This window comes from Lactuca saligna, chromosome 7 (genome assembly GCF_052625555.1).
Source record: "Lactuca saligna cultivar CGN05327 chromosome 7, ASM5262555v1, whole genome shotgun sequence".
In the NCBI taxonomy this organism is placed as follows: Eukaryota; Viridiplantae; Streptophyta; class Magnoliopsida; order Asterales; family Asteraceae; genus Lactuca; species Lactuca saligna.
The window spans coordinates 136,390,993-136,409,671 of record NC_136423.1 but is presented as its reverse complement, the minus strand read 5'-3'; the positions used below and the strand labels follow the sequence as shown (position 1 = coordinate 136,409,671).

The window sequence follows — 18,679 nt, the reverse complement described above, 5'->3', positions numbered from 1 at the left end:
CTTTGGGATTTTCTGGCAGTCAAGAGGGCAACATCCCCTCTCGTTTTCCTTCTGCTCATCGTCGACTTCACAACAACCCAAACGCCCCTACCTGTTGTTTTTCTATATTCGATTTGCCTTGCGCCTTCCCTTCGTGTTTGCTTCCAGGTTAAAATAGGAACAATCAAGAGGACGTTGGATCAGTCCCTTAACTACAGCAGTCAACAGCAGCCTTTGCTGCTTCATTCTTCTCTTTTATCCATATGTCTCCTCCGATTTGTACCGTTGAGCATTCCGCCAACCCTATCCTCTCCGTCGGAAAGAACACCTCCACAAGCATAGTAGCGTCTTCGATAGTAGCATATTCGGCAACATTAGACCCAACACCGGTTTTGTGGTTGTTTCCCCCTCAGTTGTTTATGACATATTTCATGTAATCCCACTTCAAAATCTTCAAGCCACCTGGTGATGGCTGTGAAAATGGTGCTGATATCGATCTCCATACCAAATGGGTCTGGAGGTGATAAGTCGATTATGTATGTAGAAATTGGATTGATCATGGATTTATGGCTTAACGAAGCTTTCTTTCCCCTTTGTCGGACATGCCTTCCACGACATACCCATTTATGATCCTCAAAGGTGAAATCAAATTGTCTTCGTATCTATGAGCACGAAAAACTGGCCATTGAGAATAGTTTAGAACCACTTCAATGAGAACCTCATGTATCGCCAAATCAAAATCAAAACATGAGTATTTCATGATCATTTTTTCTTTTATAGATTTTTTTGCTTTTTTTTTTATATGTTTTGATGATTACCGACTACCTAGATCTAGAAAAGATGAACAAATCCCAGACAAGAAAAGCCTCAATTTTTGGGGGAAAACTAAAACACAAAGCACCCAAAAATCTTACGCAGAGAGAGAGAGAGAGAGAGAGAGAGAGAGAGAGAGAGAGAGAGAATGTTTTTTTAATTATTAAAATAAATAAATAACTATTAGATATTAAAAAAGGAAAGAAAAAAAGAAAAATAAATACACCAAGTGTGTTAAAGTCATTTCATGTAACATCTTGTTTCGAGAAGTTTTTTATTTCAAGATTGTGGGCAATAAATGAATCATGTAAATGTCTTGGGCTGAAAGGGAATAGGGTTTAGATCCTATTGGATGATATATTGGTTATATGATCTAAGCCTTTGGGTTGTATTTTGGAGTCAAATGGTAAAATGGAAAAAGTTATATATTAGGCTTCTTGCGTGGATTATGGTTTTTAGTTCGACATGTTTTAAGCCAAAATTAACTAGATAGAAGTGTGGGGCTCGTTAATACCTTTCTGTTGATATAAAGATCACCGAAAAGGAGTTGAAACAAAGAAGTTATAGTTGTTTGAAGTTGAGGTGGATTTTAGAGAAAACCATCGCCATAGAGTGGAGATCAGAGCCCACAACATGGTGATCAGTTAGGCCCAAGCCCATGATTTTAGGGTTTTCAATGTGTTTAAGCATAAGTTCCGCATTTTTAGACATTTTATCACCCTCCATCACCTCTAGAATCCCTTGAGAGAAACCCTAGTCTCCACCTTCAAGATTTAAGCTTCTCCTCTCTCATCCCTCCTTTTTTGGATATTTTTATGTTATTTTGATGGAGCATAAAGATCAATAAGGTTTTTTTGGTTACAAGGAATGAAGCTTCAAGTTAGGATCCATCAAAGGCACTACATTTCTGGACCATTGTGAGTATAAAGTTTCAATATTGCTATCTAGTTCATTAGATCTTGTCATTTGGTGTTTTTGGCATTTTTTGTCCATTTTATAAGTGATCTTGGAGTTAAGTGGACTCCAACATCTTTTGATCAATTTGGAATGTTTCTTGGACCCCATGGACTAGGAAAGTTATAATCTTTTACCTTCCCTTTCCATGCAAGTTATCTTGGTCCTTTAGGTCATTTGGTATATTAAAGTTTAGATTTTGGAAGATTGTGGCATTATTATGGATAAAGTTGGAAACTTTATCAATCGAGACACCTTGTTGATTCGGATATGCAGTTGGAAACTTGAACTTAATGGATTAAGTTAAGAAAGATGCATTTTAGGTACTTTTGAGACTTAAAGTCTAGACCTTGGTGGTTTAGACATTCCTAATGGATAAAGTAAGAAACTTTACCCATTGAGACATTGGAAAGGATCAGGTCTGAGCTTTGGAGCTCTTGAAATCGGAAGAAAAATTGATTAAGCTCGTTTGAGCTGTTCGGACTGGCCGGCATGGCCTTAGGTTGCCACGATGTGGCGAATGGGGAATCAACAACTGTTTTGGCATTTTGTTCCCATGACGTCGCCAAGGAAGGCCACAATGTGGAGGGCTGCTGATTGGCAATTTTGACTTTAACTTTGATCGTTGACTCTTTAACCATTTTGACTTTGGTCAAACTTGTGTAAAATTGAGCATTTGGCTAAGGATTTGTTTCAGTTTGGCTTTAGGAAGCTTGGGTTGGATGTTCTTTTGCTAAGGTAGCTTTTGGGCTTATGTTGAATAGTTATCTTCACCGTACCTGTGGGTTGAAGGCTTCAATGCCGGCCCACCGGATTATGTTTGTAGTGTAACGACCAAAAATTTCAACAAAATTTAAACTTTTCAAAAACATCCCAATTCATTAAGTTATTACAAAAAGGTTTTCAATACATTTATTATCAGAGTATTCCCAGGTCCATATCATAAAGCATAAACATGAGGAGCGGTACGATCACGCCTTTGCCTTGCCACGGTCTCCTGAAGAACCTGAAAAACATTAAACCACAACTGTAAGCCCGAAAGCTTAGTGAGATACCCCCAAAATACCAACCACATATACCATACACATAACATGCCATATCATATCGAATCACAGAACAGCCATGCATATTGGGTCTACTATGTGACTGGTCCGCCGTGTCAGGCCTTCAGTCTACCTGGTCCACCCTCCGAGTCCAGTCATGTCCCTCGAGTCTGCAGTGTAGTTGGTCCGCCCGCACCGGACCTTCAACCCACCTGGTCCACTCTCTGAGTCTACAGTATGACTGGTCCGCCCGCATCGGGCCTTCAGTCGGCCTGGTCCACTCTCCGAGCCTCGGCACGTCTGGTCCGCCCTCGTGGGGGCCTACAACCTATCCGGACCGCTCGCTGGGCCTTCGGAATAACCGGTCCGCCCTAGGTATCTTGGCCTACAACACAAAGCAGGACCCGCCTCAACCCACTCCAGTCCAAACAACCATGTGCATATAACATACAATCATATAACAGTTCACAGTCAACAAGCCGATCAAACAGTTCACATAACATATCATCCTCCTGACCATGATACCGACCTAACCGGTCACTAGCATAGCATCACCCTACATATTAGGAAACCGACCTTAACCAGGTCTCTAACATATATCATCCTAACTACCAGGATGCAGACATATCAAAGCAATAACATAATCAACAAATACACGGATCTCAATCCGATAAAGGGTCGGCCTTGGTGCCTTAGACCCTGTCGATATAGTGAGGATAACTCACCTCGCAACTGCTGACTGAAAAGGATAAGATCACGCTGCTGCAACCTCCAACCCGAACTCCACCACTGTCAATACCCAAAAGACTGAATCCAATAAATACCAATAATTACCAAATTATCCCTGGAAGTCAACTGGTCAACCCTTGGTCAAGGTCAAAGTCAAAGTCTACCCCTGACTGACTCTACTCGCTGAGTTAACCCGATGACTCGCCGAGTCCCCATACACAGAACCTCCTTCAATTCGCGACCCAACTCGCCGAGTCACCCCGAGACTCACCGAGTCCAACAACTCTGAGTCCACTTGCACACAACTCACCGAGTCATCCCTTGACTCACCGAGTCACAGCCCATCCAAACGAAACTTGGACCCTAAGACCAGACTCGCCGAGTCTACGACTATCTTCAACCTACTCGCCGAGTTGTTCATACAACTCGCCGAGTTCCAGGCCATCTTCATCCAACTCACCGAGTTGTTCTTCCAACTCGCCAAGTTCCAGCCTTTCTTCAAGCAACTCGCCGAGTCCACCCATGTGACTCGCCGAGTACCACCGGGTCTGAATCCATACAGAGGCTTTCCAAGCCATGCAGATGATCCAAACCATAGATCTACCCCTCCTAAGACCATCCATCACGTAAAGTGGCAATCTTTACGTGAATCCAAGGAGATCTAGGCATTTTCACTCTAGGGTTTGGGTTTAGGACAAGATAGCTCCATCAATCTCTCAAAACAGGGACCTTTATGCATTCTAACCCTTCTCCATTCTAGATCTGAGGTAGCAATCTCAGATCTAACCTCTAAACTCCGATACATCAAAAGATATGATCTCTAACACCTCCAAAAATGATGAATCTAGATAATAGCAGCTCAAACAATGAAATAATACCTCAAAAGGAAGCTCCAAGAGAAGATTAATCCGAATCCTTGCAAAACCCTTTGACCCAAGTCTCTTCTCCTTTAAGATTTCTTCAACAATCACTTCCCCAAGCTCCAAATGCACTCAAATCCTCCATAATCACGTATCTAGGGTTTCTGGACTTCAAGGGAGATCAAAGAGGCTGGGGAGAGGGTATAATGTCCTTTAAATAGGGCTCATCCTCCGGATTTAGGGTTTTCTCCACTCAGCGCCTACTCGCTGAGTCCATCTTTGGACTCGCCGAGTAGGCCACTTAACACGCGACCAAAGTCGCAACCCTACTCACCGAGTTGCCCTTATACATTTTCACTTTTAGCCCTTCAACTCTACTCTTGATATTCCGGGATGTTACATGTAGGATAATAGTTGTCTTTGTGACACTTGTTGATATACCTATATCCGCTTGTTGTCTTTGTGGTATTTTGAGGGACTCACTAAGCTTTATATTTACGGTTTATGTTTAAAATGTTTTCAGGTACTTTTGATTTCAAAAGGAAGAGTTCGATCTGATCACACTACATCCCCTGGAGATTTATTCCGTATTGATTGTTTATGACTTTACTCTGATGTTTTGAAAAATACTTTTATTATGATCGTCTTTTGGGATATTGAATAAATGGTTTCGACTTATTTATAATGAAAAAATTACTTGGTATTTTTGGGGCGTTAAACTGAGGTACCAAATCCGTAACGAAACTAACTCAAAAACATCACGAAACCAAAAAATCAAGGTTGCATCGTTGATAAAGGCAAGCCAATCCTTAAAGCCTACATTTGTTTATGATTTATTGCAGAAATTGTCAAGGAACAAGGGTTTGAGTTTTAATTACAAATATGGATAGGGCTCTTTGTGGGCCAATCCTTAAAGCCTACATTTGTTTATGATTTATTGCAGAAATTGTCAAGGAACAAGGGTTTGAGTTTTAATTACAAATATGGATAGGGCTCTTTGTGGGCCCAACCATCTAGTTGGCATCTAGTTGGCTGTTATGCACCTAAAAGCAACCTACATTTGTACATGTGTGCAAGGATTCTGTAGACTACGAAAAACAACCAAATCTGAAAGAGGCTATTTCAGTCCAAGTGTATAAATTAACAAACAGACATAAAATTTTACAAAACTAAATTCAATCATGTCATTCAAGTCTACTTTGAATTCAAGTACCGATAATCTAACATCTCCATTCATCTCAACTTTGCAGCTTAACCAATGTCAAGTTGAAAAACAAACACCTGGTAATCTTTAAAATCCGCATACTTAAATAATAGTAAAAGAAAAAAGTTAAAAACTTTTAATATCTGTTTATATTTCCAACAAACACAAGTCAGGGGATTTCTTCAATAACTGTCTTCAGCAACCTTTTAGGGCAATTTTCTTAATTACAGACTACCAATGGAGAAGCTGAAACAACAGAAACAACAGGTTTTGGGTTTTGTGTTTAGGATTTAACAGATAAAAACACAAACATACTCAAATGAATCGATGTTTAATGAGAGATGATCAGAGAGGGAGAGATACAAACACCAAAGATTCGAAAACCTACAACTAACAACACTATGTAATACAGCTCATACACTGTAGCTGTCATTAATGTCTACAAATCTCTGTAATAACCGAATTCATAAAACCCGGAAGCATCTTTTTTTCCCTTATTTTACACCTTTTTTTTTACTTCAAATCACTCACCTTTCTCCAGCCACACCCGAACTATCTCCATTAGACACCACAAGCACAGCAGCATTCACATTTCCAGCTTCCAAGTTGTTCCCCTTTCCACCTGCTTCCTGACTTCCTGCTGCTGAAACCTTGCTCAGATCTCTTAAAAGTCCCTGAAAAAAATCAATTCCCATAATAATAACAATAATAAGTCAACAACTATTCACTTCATAACACAAAATGACAAGCAAAAGAATTATTACCTTGTTAGCCCATTTGAGTCCGCACGCATTGCACAACGTTCTTGGCCCATCGGGCCCACGTCGCATCATCGGAGTTGACTTCGAGCTTATTCCACAGTGCCTACATCTGTATGGACAAGGGCATTCACGTCTTTTCATACGGAAAAAAAAAAAATTGTCCGATCACACTAGTACGAGTACTAGCTATGTACAACCTGTTCTGTTATGTCATATCATGTCTAACACAGTATACTGATTAAGTACAACTTGTTCTGTTCTGTCGTGTCATGTATACAGAGTGGATACTTACGTTGTTTCTTCATCTTGGGTGGGCCCACCATTCCAATCGGAAGAAGAACCCGATACATCTGAAGTTGCCTTGGATGATGTAAATTGACCCTTTTTTCGTTGCATTCTGTTTTTATTATAAAAATCAGATCTTATGTAGCATAAGTTTTTTTTTTAAAATAAAAAGAAACAATGATAGATTTCGGATAATTCTAGTACCACCTCAGGGCAACTTCCTTTCGAACAGTGTAACGGATTTTCTTATCAAAGCATCTTTCTTTCCTCTTCTCTCTAAACCGAATCAATGATGCAGCCCTTTGAGATTGACTTGATCTTGCAGGAAATTCTGCCAAATCCTGTAACAATACATTTCAAGAAAAACTTTCAATAAACTCAAATCATCAATCATCATATACAAATCATTATGCTTAATTACTTATAAGGCATACCCTTTGATTCTGAGGAGGTATCCCTAAAGAAGTGACCCCTGTAGGTACTTCATATCCACCCAACAGTAGCAAAACAGATTGCACCTGTAACGCAAATTATACAGCTTTAAAAAACCACAATGAAAAGCTACAAACTTGTTGGATTAGGTCAGCGATTGATGCAGAGAGTAAAGCGAAAACCTTTTCAGGTGAAACAGCATCGAACACATAAACTTCACCCTGAAACGACAACGTAAGCTGATCAGCACCACCAGTACCACCACCACCACCCACCGCATGCTGCTGAATTTCAGACTCCGGAACATACAGACCATGTGGCGGAGCACTCATTTCCTCCATTCCGCCTTCCAAGCCACCGCCGTTTTGTAAACCATGGTGTTGATGATGTGGATTGTGGTGGTCGTAACGGATCTGGTTAGGGTTATCGATAGACTCTTCTTCGCCTCCGGGAACGTCGTCGTCGTCTTCCTCTACTACTACATCGTCAACCATGTGATGTTGATTTCCATCGTCGTTATTGCTATTGATAGTAATTCCTTGTTGTTGCTGATGATGATGACGCTGTAAACTTACAGGCTCGTAGGTAGCTCGATGAAGATGCTGATTGCTAATATTCGCATCCGACATTATCCAAAAGCATCTAACAACGAAAAAAACCCTTTCGGATGAAAAGAAAGACAAGGGGTTTACTGATTCCTAAGCTGTATATATATACACGGGTCTATCAGGAATCAAATCAGAGATGGGTTTATTGATACAACGACGACAATCGAAAGGGAAAGATGAAGAAGATGAAGAAAAAGGCCAATTGGAGTTACAAGATTGAAATATAAGAACCCTAATTTGGAGCAAGAAACGAAGCAGGGAGGGATTGGGGGTACGAGAAACGGAGGTGGATGGATGGATTTCTACGGACGACGATTTGACAACATTGAATTTGGTGGGGAGGCGTAGGCGTAGGCGTAAACGTAATTGGCAGCAGTATAAGCCCTTTTTCAAGTCATAAGCCGTTGGGTTCAGGTCTAAATTTGTGAAAGGGGAAATTGTGCTTTGGTCTAATCCTTAGGATATCATTTTTAGAAAAAAATAAAATAATAATATTCTACAAAATTCCACTATATATAAGATACTAGAACCAAAAAGAAAGTTGAATAGAAATTTCTAAATATTTGATATATGGTTTTATAAGATACTAGAACAGAAAGAAAAAAAAGTTGAATAAAAATTTCTAAATATGAGATGTTGGAATTTATAAGAAACTAAGAAAATATTAATTATTAAAATTGTTTTTTTCTCTTATAAATTTAAACAAATAGTTTATATAAATAAACAAAGAAAATTAATAGGTTTTTAATTTATGAAATTTGAAATTAGAATATAAGTATATTAATGAAACAGATATTCATTTATTATTATACATTATTACATTTAAATATTATGTGAAATTCAATAAAATGGAAAAAAAAAACATAAAATTACATGTGGATAAAAGTTAATTTAAAATAACCACAAAATGAATGAGAATATGATATGTGATAAAAAAGATCTTTATTTATTAGACATATTAATCTGACAAAATTGCAAACTTTTTTATAGTTTTATTTTAAGAAAATGTTTTAACGAGTAGTATATTTTTTGTTTAATATATATTTAATTACTAATGTTTTTTATACTTATATTTGACAATTTATTTTTTTTTGTACAAATTTAATCCTTATAATCGGCTACTTTAGACTATGTAACATTCGATTCCAGGTATTTTCCTCTTTGGTCCTTGAAGTTTGAATTTTTTGTGAAAATGGTCCCCTCATACACTAGGCGTACGTTTAGGTACGCTTAGCGTACATGCGTGCTTTTGGATTGGGGGGCTTAGCCACATACGTTCAGTGTACGTAGGGCGTACGTAACCAAAGACTAAACCCTAGTTTTTAGGGCATGAGCCATATGTAAACAACATTATGGCCTTTGAACACTCACACTCATCAACCTCCACAATTCATTACGACCCATCTAACCGTAGTTTCACCCTCTTTGAGTGTTCTTGAGCTTTGAGTGTTTTTGTGGCATTTTAGTGTGTATTCTGAAAATGTCTAGTATGCTCTAGAGTCAAATTAAAATGATATTGCTAATTAACATATCATACTAATGGGTCACACTAACAACAACTTAATACAATTGATTATTTATTAGAAATTTGCTTTAATAAATATTCAATAAACCCTTATAATTAAACTGAAAATTATTTATTTCTAGGAAATAATAATTTTCATTAGCAATTAACACAATATATAATTCATATGGTATTAATTAATAAGTCATGCACAACCCGAAATTTTCTTTCGTACAAACTCTAAAGTCAATCGCTTCAATTAAAAGTCAATTGCATTTCTAATAATTGTTGGCCAATTTAAAGTCCGTTTGAGTGTTTTTAGTATTTATTCTTCAAACGAACGAAGGAAAGGAAGTACCGTCTCGGGTCTTGAAGTTGCAAAACCACACATACCACCCTAATAAGGAGTTCACGGCCAAACTTTTAAAGTTTGGGTCGTAAACTCCCATGTGGTCGTCAACTCATGCCTTAGGCATGAGTTTACTCTCCAAACTCTTTATTTCTCACTTCCACCCTCAAGTTTACCCCCATTCTCTCTCAACTAGCATCCCGTTCTTCACCTGATCTTCCGAAAACGTAAGTGTTTCTCGACTTGATTTGTTGTTATAACCTAACATCTAGTAGTTATACATCATTTCATCCATTCATTCTTGCTTTTCATCTAGATCTCCAAGTGTGCTTCAAAACACCAAGAACACGCACTAATGTTCTTAGACCTTAAACACCAAATCAAGCTTCTATCTTGTAAGCACACTTGCCCTAGCTTCTTGTGTGCTTAATATGAACTTGATAACACTTGAAAATCATCAAGAATCATAAGAACAAAGGAGTTTACGGCCAAGGATGTTCTTGGGCCGTAAACCCTTCTTAAGGGGGTTAAATGGACCCTAGTCCCTTCCTAAGCCTTGGATACTAACCTCGATCCTTCCTAAAAGTGTTTAACACCTTAAACAACAATCAAAACATATCCCCATAAGACTTTATGGCCGTAAACACATAAGGATATGGTCCTTAGGCCGTAAACTCTACAAAGTGGTGATCTTGTGGCCTTAATGCTTTCCTAAGGCTTGGACTTGATCATTGGATGTGCAATCATGACTTATAAGACCTCAAAACACAATATGACACTTAGTACCATGAGTTTACAGCCATAAACTCATGGGGAAATGACCATGGGCCGTAAACTCCATAAGGAGTGGTCCTTGGGCCATAAACTCCAATGCCATGCTATACAACCCTTTAGATGCAACGCGTTGGTACCTATAAAACTTGAATCAAAGTGTTTCCATGTCCTAGGGTTTTTTTAAATTGATTAATTAGTTGTTAATTTGTGACATCCCCAAAATCACGGCCAGAAATGACCGGTTTTGTTTATACTTTATTTCAAAATCAGAGTTGTCTTTTAATAAAAGGGTTGCGGAATTTGTCCCAAAACAATAATATGATAAAGATTTATCAAAAGCATTTCCATAGAAATGTATTTCATTAAAAGACTCGGGATGTCATGTTCGTACAGATCAAAAGTATAAACAGTACAATATAAGCCTTACTACATTATTTCATATCTACAGGCCTATATCCGTAATCCCTCGTCCAAAACATCACACCTATGCTCATGCGCCACTACCTGTAATACATAAAACTGAGTGGGTCAGGCTTGGGAGCCTGGTGAGCACATAGGGTTTTCAACCCACAATAAATAAGTTTATTAATTTCATCAATCAACAATAACCCGATTACCCGTTCCCGTTATCCTCACTTTACGTCCCTAAACACCTATCATAAGGGACCTAGCCTAAGGATCATCATCGGGACGGACACTACTGCTAAGGGGATTCCTCAACAATAAATGTCCTAATAGGCAACCATGTGGGGGATGGAGTACACCGGTGAACACATCGTTCACAACACCTACAGGTTGCGAGCCTGCTAGTGTTCCACTGGACTGTCTAGAAGAGTCCGTGGTCGTCATCTATACTCCGCTAGATGACTGGATCAACAACAACAACATCGAGGCCTCTCATCATTTTATCACACATCACCTATTACATCTACCCATGTTTTACCCCAACATTTTCGTAGATATAAAATACATATACAGTTTGAATCATTGAAAACATGTATAACAACGTTCATCTAGCATAGATAGCAAGTATTCAGATAATATGCACACATAGCACGTAATTTATATAAAATACTTCATATCTATGTGTAAGTTGAAAGTAACTATGCACTCACCTGATTAGGTGGTGAGTCAGCACTCGGACAGCGCTTTGCTACTCTCAAAATGATATTCCTTCGATAAAACCTAGTATCGATACCACTAGGGTTTAGTCTAATGATAACCGTGACAAATTAATTGTCTGACTATTATTATTATTATATAAGTGTTAATAACACTTAATATAACTCATAATAATAGCCCAAATAATTATTTTAAGGACCTAATAACATTCCTATATTAAAACATAAGCTAAACTAAAGATAGGATAGGTACAGCTCACTTACAGTGGGTTTTTCTCGAAAACCGGGCTTCGCTGGAGCAGCGTTCCCGAGCCGAAAGGCTCTTTTCTCGGGACTCCGGGAGCCTCGGAGCTTCCTTCGGGTGCTAGGGGGTTTACCTAGGCTTTTAGGGGGGTTAGGGAGCTTAGAGAGAGAGTTTAGAGAGAGAAAGAAGAGGGGTGAGGGGTGAGGAAATGAGGGAACCCGGCACCTCTATTTATAGGGGAGGATTTTGATGTACTCGCCGAGTAGGGGGGACCTACTCGCCGAGTTGGTCCATGTGGTGGCCTTCTGGTGGTGCCACGTGTCCAATTCTGGTGGTGCCACGTCACCCCCTATCGCGTATCAGCCCTCAAACTTAGAAAAATCATAACTTTCGCATACGAGCTCCGTTTTCGATGTTCTTTATATCCACGCGTAGGTAAAATCAAGATCTACAACTTTCGTTTAGACTCCGTCGGCTAATTCTCGACCGATCTCAAATTTAACAGTAGGACGCGTTTAGACTGTTAAATGACCGCGAAGAGTTCATAACTCCTTCATACGGACTCCGTTTTCGTCTGTCTTTTTACCGTTGAGTTCCTATGAATGAGATCTTCAACTCTCATTTAGGTCGCGTAAGCCAAAAACCGCTCGAACTAAAGTTCGAGTTTCGGGCCGTGCACTGCTAAGCCGAATCTTAGAAAAATCATAACTTCTTCATACGAAGTCAGATTTGGGCGTTCTTTTTATCGATGTTCTTAGTTTAACATATTCTACGACTTTTGTTTAGATTGCTAAGGCTAAAAAGTCTTCTATCGTAAATTCACTATTTACGTCTCCCGGTGCCGTGCCGGTTTTGCCGTAAAACTTCGGCGGGTCATAACTTCTTCGTTATAGCTCGGATTTCGGCATTCTTTATATGTACGGAAACCTTGAGACATATTCTACAACTTTGTGTAGAGATATCGGGATTATCTCACACTTAAATTTTGACGCTCATTTTTATTCTTTATTAATTATACATTTATAATTAAATAATAAACACATAAACACACATAATTCACATAATACTCAAATATTTCATATTTATTACTTCAAAAAGAGTTACAATAGTTGACCTAGACTATTACATTGACAAAAATGCTTAGCCCTGAAACCCGGGCGTTACATAATTGAATAATTAGATACATATATGTTTTATTATATATTAACTAGGATCATTAAGTGCCCAAGTCCTCATTTGACACTTAGCATCCTTTACCGGTCCTACTATCGCATCACTCATTTCAGGTGAGTTCATACCCTTTAAATAACCTTTTAAATGCTCTTGCATGATTTTAAATACTTTTATGGGGGGATACAAGTCGAATATCATAGCTATTATATCAATCACATGTGATTAATAACTACCAAACATATGGATTTATTATACTTTCAAACCGTTTTATCAAACAAACTACTTTTAAATCGTTTTACAAACTGACATCAAGTCATGATTATTTTATTGTTTCAAACCCTTTAAATGTATTACAAAACCTCTTTTTCACTTATGTATTCATAAAAACCATATTTGTTACACCCCCAAACCTGAACGGCGGAAACATTCTGGGGTGGAGGACGTCATGTACAGTATCACAACAATGCAAGTAGTAAACAAGCAACAACATCATCCATTGCACTAATAATATAATTTCATACAAGTGTGTTTTGTCAAGTTATATAGACACCAAAAATATACATAAAAATAAAAGAGGACTCTTGAACGAGCTCTGTCTTCTCAAAAGTCTGGCTCCGGTACCTGTCTATTGGCGACCTGAGAATACAAGTTATTTTGAAAGCGAGTATCAGCTTTAGAGCTGGTGAGTTCATAAGTATATTAGTGTCTGAGTTTGTATGAAAGCATTTGTAAGATGTTTTGTAAGATGTATTGTGCATGTTTGTAAAGGTTTTGTGTTTGTTTGATCTACTCTAGAAAACCATATGTTTCCTACTAAAAGTAGCCTTCTACCGAATCTAGTGTCTGTGTGTGTATCTCTTGTAAAAGTGTGTATTTTCCCAATTTCCGACTATCATTAACCAAAAATATAGTTTCTACATTACCGTGCATCGTGTGAATATCACAAAGTAAAATGTAAAGGGAAAATGTCTTGGTACTGTAACGTAGTTTTAAGTAAACTACTGCTATACTAATTACCTTAAACCAATTGTATATTTTAAGGTAACATGTGATCAGCCTGTATCTTGCTACCGACTCAATAGTAAAGTGACAATGTAAGATGCCACAAAAATGACGTTTGGCACCCGTAGACTTGCAAGTCCCACTGTAGCGAGCAACAAGGTGTAGGATAGTCAATCCAGTATAGATCTATACACAAACTTATACGCTCCCTAATTAAGGAGATTCTGATACAAAAACAGTCATGGCAGGTAGTGCCATGCCCTGATTAATGGCTCACATAACTATGTTTATGTATATATAATGTATATGTGTGCTAGTTGTATTGTGCGTTCTTTCTCTGTCTAGCCTATATGTTTGTTTCTCTTCATAGTGTCTATTGTTTGTTTCTCCTCACTCTATTTCATGTTTGATTCTCATCATAGTATGTACTGACTCATAGATGAACTGACTCTTTGTATGTTTCATTGTTCTAGTAATAGTATCTTCCTAAACTACCCCTATGGTAGCTTACTAGTAAAGTATGAACATGTCTGTATGGCCTTGCTACTCAAGGGCATGGATTTGGATGAAAGAAATAATCTTTTATATCTATATACATATACATAATACATAACTAGGATTCAAACGAACTTTGGACAACTAACCTTGATACCCTAAGACCACATCAAACAAGAACAGGAAGCAGGGTAGACTAGCAGTCCTAAGTCCTTTCAATCCTACTTATATAACTATATTTATACAGATACACAGAATATAAGTTTAAAAGAGTTTAAGTAAAAGTATTTGACCATTGAAGGAGTTTGTAAGACAATTTGAGGTAAAACCATTTGATAAATAGCTTGGAAAGTAAGAAAAACCATTTGCTTGGTAGTCATTAATCACATGTGATTGATATAATAACTATAATTGTTCAACTTGTATTCCCCCCCCCCCCCCCCCCCATAAAAGCATTTAAAAAACATTTCAGAGGTTATTTTAGGGGTATGAACTCACCTGTAGTGAGTGATTCTGATGACAATGTTGGATCTGTTGCTAAATATCAAGTGGTGACTTGAGTACACACGCGAATCCTATTTAGCATATATTGGCACATGTATGAATATAATTAGTGTTATGAATAACTAATTAATGAATTGGGACCACCTTTGGGACTAGTAAACACTTATATTGAAGTGTTACAACCATAAATGATTGTGCGAAGGGTTAAAAAGGCTATACAAGAGAGTGTATGGCCAAAATACACACTATAAGTGTGTGTGCGACCATGTGTGCGGCCAGGTGTGCTGCCAGAAACATGGTGTTCTTGGTGAAAGATGTTACCTTTCCGGATGATACTTCAGAGGATTTTCGAGTCCTAGCTTTGTAGAAGTGTAAGAAATGATCAAAATGACCAAGGATAGTATATATATATATATATATATATATATATATATATATGAGGCTGTGTGCGGATGGAGGTATGTGTGGTCGCCCTGTGTGCGGCTGGCTGGCCGCACACACTAGTGTGCGGCCGCACACACCAGTTTTGGTGTATTTGGCCTGTTTTTCCAATGCTACAACCAAACTAACCCATCCTCTAACACGTATTTCAATTATTCTAAGCTTTAAGCACTCTTTTAGACCCAAAACTTCATTATAAAATAGCAAAACGAAGCTAACTTTGATATAAAAGAAGAATGTAAGCTAGAAATTTCGGGTTGTCACATCATCCCCTCCTTAGAAGGAATTTCGTCCCGAAATTAGAATTTAAGCAATTTAAGTAATTACAAGCGATTAAGTAAAAAGATGAGGGTATTTCAGTTTCGTATGATCCTCTCGTTCCCAAGTGAATTCAGTTCCTCGCTTGGCGTTCCAACGAACCTTCACTATTGGGATACGGCTTTGTTTCGTTTGCTTGACCTCTCGGTCCATAATCTCTACTGGTTCTTCCACGAAGTTGAGGCTCTCGTTGATCTCGATCTCGTCGAGTGGGATTACAAGAGTATCGTCGGACATACACTTTTTCAAGTTCGATACGTGGAAGGTAGAATGTACGTTACTAAGTTCGTTCGGTAGATTGAGTTTGTAAGCTACGGGGCCGATTCTGGCAAGAATCTCGAAAGGCCCAATGTACCTTGGATTTAGCTTTCCATGCTTTCGAAAGCGTATCAAGCCTTCCAGGGTGAGACCTTCAATAGAACACGGTCGCCCACCTGGAATTCCAACGGTTTTCTACGTTTATCAGCGTAGCTTTTCTGTCGGTCTCTGGAGGCTTTCAATCATTCACGGATCTGAACGATCTTCTCCGTTGTTTCTCGTATGATCTCCGGACCTGTGAGAGTGCTTTCAGGAACTCATCCTTTAGCTAACTGGGTATCACCCACCTCAGCCCAGCACAGAGTGGATCTGCACTTGCGACCATAGAGGGCCTCAAAGGGAGCAGCCTTTATGCTTGTGTGATAACTGTTGTTGTAGGAAAATTCGATAAGGGGTAAATGAGTATCCCATGCCTTCCCAAAGTCGATCACGTAGGCTCGCAACATATCTTCCAAGGTTTGAATAGTCCTCTCACTTTGTCAGTATGTCTGCGGATGGTAGGCTGTACTCATGTCCAGCCTAGTTCCTAGGGAATATTGTAGCGACTGCCAGAACCTAGAAGTGAACCTACTATCTATGTCCGAGATAATGGATATTGGAACACCGTGCAGTCGTACTATCTCCCTAATGTAAGTTCTTGTAAGTTTCTCCATCTTTTCTGTTTCTTTGATCGGCAGGAAGTGTGCAGACTTGGTCAATCTGTCAACGATGACCCATATGGTATCAAGTCCACCCGTTGTCTTGGGAAACTTGGTAATGAAATCCATAGTGATCCGCTCCCAGTTCCATTCCGGGATCTCCGGCTGTTGTAGGAGGCCTAAGGGTTTCTGGTATTCGATCTTGACCTTCGCGCAAGTAAGGCATTTACTTACGAAGGTAGCAATCTCTGCTTTCATGTTAGGCCACCAGTATAACTTTTTAAGATCCAGATACATCTTATCTGAACTTGGGTGGACGGAATAACGAGTGTTGTCCGCCTCGTTCATGACCAAGTCTCTGAAACCACCTAGTTTCGGGGTCCAGATCCGGTCCATGAAATAATAAGCTCTGCCACCCTTAACCTCCAAGTTCTTATCCATTCCTCTCAAGGATTCACTTGCCACGTTTTCAGGCTTCAAAGCGTCGAGTTGGGACACCTGTATTTGTGTGGATAAGTATGAATGGATAGTCATAGTCAATGATTTGACCCTACAACCATAATATTCCTTCCGACTTAGGGCATCAACTACCACATTGGCCTTGCCAGGATGATAATGAATTTCACATTCGTAGTCACTTAGTAGCTCGACCCACCGTCGTTGTCTCATGTTGAGCTCCTTCTGGTCGAAGATGTGTTGTAAGCTCTTGTGGTCTGTAAAGATAGTGCTCTTCGTACCGTACAGGTAGTGTCTCCAGATCTTCAGAGCAAACACAACTGCTCCGAGTTCAAGATCATGGGTCGTATAGTTGACCTCATGTGTCTTCAGCTGTCTCGAGGCATAGGCGATGACCTTACCTCGCTGCATCAAAACACATCCGAGTCCTTGATTCGATGCATCGCAATAGACCATGAAGTCTTCTATTCCTTCGGGAAGGGATAGTATTGGCGCGGTGCACAAGGCTCGTTTGAGTGTTTGAGACGCTCTTTCCTGCTTCTCTTCCCAGTCAAAGGCCACGCCCTTTTGGGTCAGTGTTGTAAGAGGTTTAGCTATGCGGGAGAAGTTCTGAATAAACCTGCGATAGTAGCCAGTGAGTCCTAGAAATTGACGAATTTCTGTAGGCGTCTTCGGTGTTGACCAGTTCTTAATGGCCTTAATTTTGGATGGGTCCACGTGGATTCCTTCTTCGCTTACCACGTGTCCTAAGAATTCCACTCTTCGGATCCAAAATTCGCATTTAGAGAACTTCGCATAGAGTTTCTCCGTTCTTAAAGTTCCTAGAACCTGTCACAGGTGATCGCCATGCTCTTCCTTACTTCGGGAGTAGATCAAGATGTCATCTATGAAGACAATGACGAACTGATCCAAGTAAGGTCAGGATACTCTATTCATCAGATCCATGAAAACTGCGGGCGCATTGGTCAATCCAAACGGCATCACCACGAACTCGTAGTGTCCGTAACGAGTTCGGAAGGCTGTCTTTGGAACATCCTCCTCTAGTACTTGTAATTGGTGATATCTGGATCTTAGATCAATTTTGGAAAAGTAGTTCGCCCCTTGCAGTTGGTCAAATAGATCGTCTATGCGAGGCAGAGGGTAACGATTTTTGACCGTTATTTTGTTGAGTTCTCTATAGTCGATACACATACAGAATGATCCGTCTTTCTTCTTAACGAACAAGACCGAAGCTCCCCAAGGCGAGAAACTTGGTCTTATAAAGCCCTTGCTGAGCAGTTCGTTAAGTTGACCAGATAGTTCCTGCATCTCTGCTGGTGCTAATCGGTAGGGCGACTTGGCTACTGGGGTAGCCCCTGGAACTAAGTCGATTCGGAACTCGACTTGACGTTGCGGAGCTAATCCTGGAAGTTCTTTGGGAAAAAATGTCGGGAAAATCGCGTACTACTGGGATGTTCTGAATGTCCTTCGCTTCTTGGCTCACATCGACCACATGAGCGAGGAATGCACGACATTCCTTTCGCTAGAATTTCTGAGCTTGCATGCTCGAGATGATACGAAGGTTCGTGTCGGGTTTGTCTCCATAAATAACTAAGGTTTCGCCTGACAGAAGATTAAGGTGAACTGCCTTCTCGTAACACATGATATCGGCACGATGACGACTCAACCAATCCA

At 39.4% G+C, this 18,679-nt stretch overlaps 1 protein-coding gene across 1 annotated transcript; it reads right to left on the bottom strand.

Annotated features, from left to right (window-relative positions):
* Positions 1-5,894: 5,894 nt before the first annotated feature.
* On the bottom strand, positions 5,895-8,089 carry LOC145004957 (GATA transcription factor 24-like). The gene is made up of 6 exons (XM_078963990.1): positions 7,243-8,089; positions 7,063-7,146; positions 6,836-6,969; positions 6,636-6,740; positions 6,347-6,452; positions 5,895-6,256 (listed from the first exon to the last, which is right to left on the bottom strand). Exons 1-6 carry the CDS (start codon positions 7,687-7,689, stop codon positions 6,110-6,112), a joined length of 1,023 nt encoding a protein of 340 aa, XP_078820116.1. The 5' UTR covers positions 7,690-8,089; the 3' UTR covers positions 5,895-6,109.
* Positions 8,090-18,679: the final 10,590 nt, after the last annotated feature.

What these genes read in the sequence shown, in the direction of transcription:
- LOC145004957 (XM_078963990.1), bottom strand. Translation starts at nt 7,689, where the DNA reads ATGTCGGATGCGAATATTAGCAATCAGCATCTTCATCGAGCTACCTAC. An exon ending in ATGCTGTTTCACCTGAAAAG is followed by an intron (nt 7,147 to 7,242) that starts GTTTTCGCTTTA and finishes TTTGCGTTACAG; the next exon opens with GTGCAATCTGTTTTGCTACT. An exon ending in TACCTCCTCAGAATCAAAGG is followed by an intron (nt 6,970 to 7,062) that starts GTATGCCTTATA and finishes GTATTGTTACAG; the next exon opens with GATTTGGCAGAATTTCCTGC.